Source organism: the organism of the source record quoted next, unplaced genomic scaffold (genome assembly GCF_019419815.1).
Source record: "Pyrus x bretschneideri cultivar Hongxiangsu unplaced genomic scaffold, Pyrus_bretschneideri_v1 Contig21, whole genome shotgun sequence".
Lineage (NCBI taxonomy): Eukaryota > Viridiplantae > Streptophyta > Magnoliopsida > Rosales > Rosaceae > Pyrus > Pyrus x bretschneideri.
This window is the reverse complement of record NW_025999513.1, coordinates 6,042,252-6,047,004: the sequence shown is the minus strand read 5'-3', so window position 1 is coordinate 6,047,004 and position 4,753 is coordinate 6,042,252. Positions and strand designations below refer to the sequence as shown.

Genomic DNA, 4,753 nt, shown 5'->3' with positions numbered 1-4,753 from the left:
AAAATGTACGTACTAAAATGTATGTACCGAAGTATAGTATATTTAATTAATGTACTTAAAAGTCAATACTCAAATGTGTGTATCAAAATGTATTATATTAAATTAATGTACCTACATATTTGTATCGATAGATATACCAAAATATTCAAAAGTATTAATGTACCTAAATGAAGAACATACAAAATTGTTATCAGAATATATATTATAAAAAAAATTAGTAGCCTAAATGTAGACATTAAAATATATTATGATGAATGAAATAAAAATTAAATTTAAATGTGAATAATACATTAAAATAAATAAATAAATAAATAAATCAAAAATCAAAATATAACTATTAAATGAGATGATTAAATGTACTAGGGACTAAAACTAGATTTTAACCTTACACAAGGTTATAGTCTAAAACTCATTTTTGTTAAGGATTAAAATGAAGTTTTTTAATCAAAGAATTTCAATGCTTGTGAGGGATAATTTTTTTTTAATTTTTTAGGAATATTTAAAAAATAAAAGACTTCCAATGCTTATAAATAAATTAATAATAGGATTAAGGTAGTCGGTGTTTAATTAGTGGTGATCGATAATCCAAAAGGGCGTTTCTGGAAGAATATATACTTGATCGACCACCTTGGCATCAATTAATTAGTTAACGTAAAGGGCTTTTCTTGGTCTAAAGAAACAAAACAATAGTATTTGACTAGCAAGAGTATATAATGATCATTCGGGAAAAAGAAAAAGAACCAACTCGTTTTCGTGTTTTCCCTAATATAAATGAAATTTACTGAACGTGTCACATATACGTTTAGAATTAATTTGGTAGATGCTAGAGGTATTATCAATTCTTTTAGTTACTATAAATATTGCGTGATTGATGAAGTCTTAGGTGTTACAGATGAATGAATAATTTAGGGTCTGTTTGGAAATGATTTCGTATAAAACACTTGTACTCATAAATGTTTTACAAATTCAAATGGTATTAAGATTTAAAAAATCATTTTGAAGTATATTTTGAAGGAGCACTTGTAGCATGTTTGGTCCATTTAATGTCACATCCCGGCCCGGGGCGCACCACTTCACAGGCCCGCTCCACCACCGTAGCACGATATTGTCCGCTTTGGGCTTACCATTCCCTCACGGTTTTGTTTTTGTGAACTCACGAGCAACTTCCCAATGGGTCACCCATCATGGGATTGCTCTAGCCTCCTTCTCGCTTAACTTCGGAGTTCCTACGGAACCCGAAGCCAGTGAGCTCCCAAAAGGCCTTGTGCTAGGTAGAGATGGGAATATACATTTAAGGATCACTCCCCTGGGCGATGTGGGATGTCACATTTAATTCGTAAGAAGTACTTATGCTTATTAGAGTACTTAGTAAAAGTGATTTTACTAGAAAAACGTGATTTGTTACTAAAACTTTAAGTGCAAACGATTTTAATTAGTCTAAAACAATTCAGTTCTTTCAAAAACAAAACCCGTATTTGGCTTTCTAGTAGTGGAGATATTTTTTAGTGTGATCATCACATGAGTTGGTACAGCACGTGTTCCTATATAAATGGTGGGTTATGTGTGTTAAAAGGTTAATAACTTAAAAATTAAAATTTTCTATCACTTGCATTGGTATACCATCCGTGTTCCCATCATAACTAAAAATTTCTCTTAGTAGTGGTCCTTCTAAAAGCACTAGTACATAATGCTTGTAATAAAGCGCTTTTGGCTTTCTAATCCATTTCATGAACGTATATCAAAATGCAATTCCACATCAGTTCAAATATGAACAAAAGTTCATATGGGCAAGATACCTTTCTCATTAAGTCTTTCAAGAACCCAAGAATCTTGAGCTTTTAAAGCAACCTTTGATCCAAGCAATTCTATAAACAATTCATTTCTCTCTAGCTCTCTCTCTCTCTCTCTCTCTCTCTAGAACATTCCAAAACTTAAAACCCTTATATCTCTTGCTGAGCCTGTAACCTGCACGAATAATTCTAGACTCCACAATGCCAAAGATAATGGCAGTCACACATGCGGACCTTTCACCAAGTCGTCCAACCACCGGCTTAGGTAGCAAAACCGGCGCTGTCGTCATGGTCTTAACCATTCTCTGCGGCCTCTTCTGCTTCATCTTATGTCTAATTGCTGAAGCTACCCGTTCCAAGGTACGCCAAAAAATGGTTTCAGACATAACAATATTATCGTCAATTATGAAATAACCTAAGCAAATTTTGGTGGTTGATGATGATTTGTAGGTAACATGGTTGAGCAGTGATGAAGGGGAAAATGAATGTGTATACAGCGGCAGCGGGAAAACGCCGCTGCTATGTGCAGCCAGTGCATTTCTGGGGCTGGCTGTTATCATGGTGGTGGAACATGGATACATGTTGTTTGCAATTAGTAACTCACCTCCATCAGCCTTGGCTTTTTGGGAGCCTCATTATTCTGGTCCTGCAAAGAGCTTGAAATGGCAAGCTGCCTTTTTCTTTGTTTCAACTTGGTATGCCACTCATTGTTAGTCCTTCATATTTCAATTTTACCTCACTTCCACTTGGCTCTTCCCTAATTGTAGGAATTGCATCAATATTGTCATTAACCACTAGATCCAATATAGCATGGGGCCTAATAGACAACTTAAATAGACCACTTCAATAACTTCTCGGATACATACTTTAGTTTATATATACTATTATCGACTTAACCAAAAGTTCCAGTACATGGTTGGACATGTCAAACAAATTAACATACCACATTCTGAACAGTAACTTCTCCCGTTATATTTATCAGTATCACCATCAACTTAACCCCATGGTCTTCAACCTGTCATACAACTTAACATACGGCTTTATGAGTAGTGACTTCTCCGATATGGAGGACAATTCTATCTGATCCACAATTCATAACAATAATACAAATTTATGCGAACCATCTAATCATAAATACAAGTTACGCACATGTAATTAACTTCATTAACATTTTGCATTAGGTACTTCTCTCAAACTCAGTAATTATAACTACATATGTGGCTTGTTGTTGTGTTAATTAGGGTTTGTTTTGCTGTTGGCGAGATCTTGTTATTGATTGGATTAAGCGTGGAGTCAGGGCACTTGAGAAAATGGTCAAGGCCAAGACCCAGTTGCCTTGTCCTCAGAGAAGGTGTGTTATCTGCTGCTGGGGTGTTTGCTTTGACAACAGTTTTCCTTGCTGCTGGGTTATACTTGACTGCATCGAGAGCACAAAGAATCTCCCAACGCCAAGAAACTTTGAGGAGAGAAATGATTGAAGCCTCCATACTCTATGCCTCTCCGCCAAGGTCACCTCCTCTCACAACCATTCCTAGGGAGAACCCTTTGTTTAGAGAAAATCACATTGAGCAACCACCATTGATTGTGAATCCGACGGCTCCTAGCAAACAATTAAATTTGTAATCTAGATAATTTGGTGTTGGTGAAACCAATGTAAATTGTACACAAATGCGAACATTGTAAGTCATGATATAGTTTTGCACATGACTAATTGGTTAGCAACACTTTGTTTTTAGTTAGTTAAAATTTCATGAATGATAGTTGTTGATAAAAAAAAAATTGTCGTAACGTACTATAGTCTTGTACCAACAACATAACTTGAGCTTGAATAAAATCTGGCTAATGACATTTACCCCTACACTTGAGATCCTAGTTTGATTTTCCCGCACCACTATCACTTGTATAAGAAAAAGTGCTCTTACAGTCGAACTTACAAAGATAGAAATTCAAACTCAAATACAATAAGTTTACTGGTGTAGCTAAATAGCATAACACTAGCCAGTGTTGTTGTCAATAAACTGGAACCCAATTAACATTCGATCATGTAATTGTAGACATGTAAATTTTAGTAAAATGAATGTTCACCAACACATTAAAATTTCGATGTGTTGAGGCTTACGTGACATGCGTCATGTGTCTCACAAATCGTACACATGGCACGTGACTCATCAAAATTGGACAAGTCATCAAGAGTGACATGCATTGACATCTGACTTAAATTAATTAAGACATTATATTAGTTAGTTCTTTAATTAATTTTAATTTAAATCAAACAAATTAAATTGATATAAAATGTCAAATCAAGGATGGCCAATTTGAGGATGAAATGTGATTGGTTTATTTGATTTAAATAAAGATTATTGGATTAAATCAAATATTATTTAATGAAGTCAAATTACGAACCAAGCTTCAAATCAAGTTTTGGTTTTTTCGTCAATCATTTAAGTGCAAAATCAAGACCAAGTCAAGCCTCAACCAAGATTTGGAGAACTTATAAATACAAATTTTCAAGACAAAGAAAGTCCTGGAGAAATTCATCTACACACCCTGACACTAAAACTCTCAAGCCCCAAACACTCTCAACACTCGGAAGACTCAAAAAGCTATATGTGTTCTTCGTCACCCTTGTGAAGAACCACTAAGCACCCATACACATATTGGTTCCTCCATTGCCACAAGTCAAATTCTTGTGGCATCTACTAATTCGAGAACAATTTACTACGACCCTCGGATCAACAACCATACACATACACTCTATAGCCCCAGAGATCGAATTAGAGGATTCAATTTTTGTAATTGGAGATTGTAACCCTAAACCCTATGCATTAATACAAAATTTATTTTATACACGTGTTTTTATTTGATTTGTAACAGGAATTCACGTTTACAGTAATATCATACATCAGTATCAGATGCAGTTTGATTGTGGTCAGATCAAAATCTGGTTGTTGGATAAATTTGAT

At 34.7% G+C, this 4,753-nt stretch overlaps 1 protein-coding gene across 1 annotated transcript; it reads left to right on the top strand.

Annotated features, from left to right (window-relative positions):
* The first annotated feature begins 1,887 nt into the window (after window positions 1-1,887).
* LOC125477444 lies at window positions 1,888-3,642 on the top strand. Its single transcript, XM_048584570.1, has 3 exons — window positions 1,888-2,150; window positions 2,241-2,485; window positions 3,032-3,642. The coding sequence occupies exons 1-3, from the start codon at window positions 1,992-1,994 to the stop codon at window positions 3,411-3,413; spliced, it is 786 nt and encodes a 261-aa protein (XP_048440527.1). The 5' UTR covers window positions 1,888-1,991; the 3' UTR covers window positions 3,414-3,642.
* The last annotated feature ends 1,111 nt before the right edge of the window (window positions 3,643-4,753 follow it).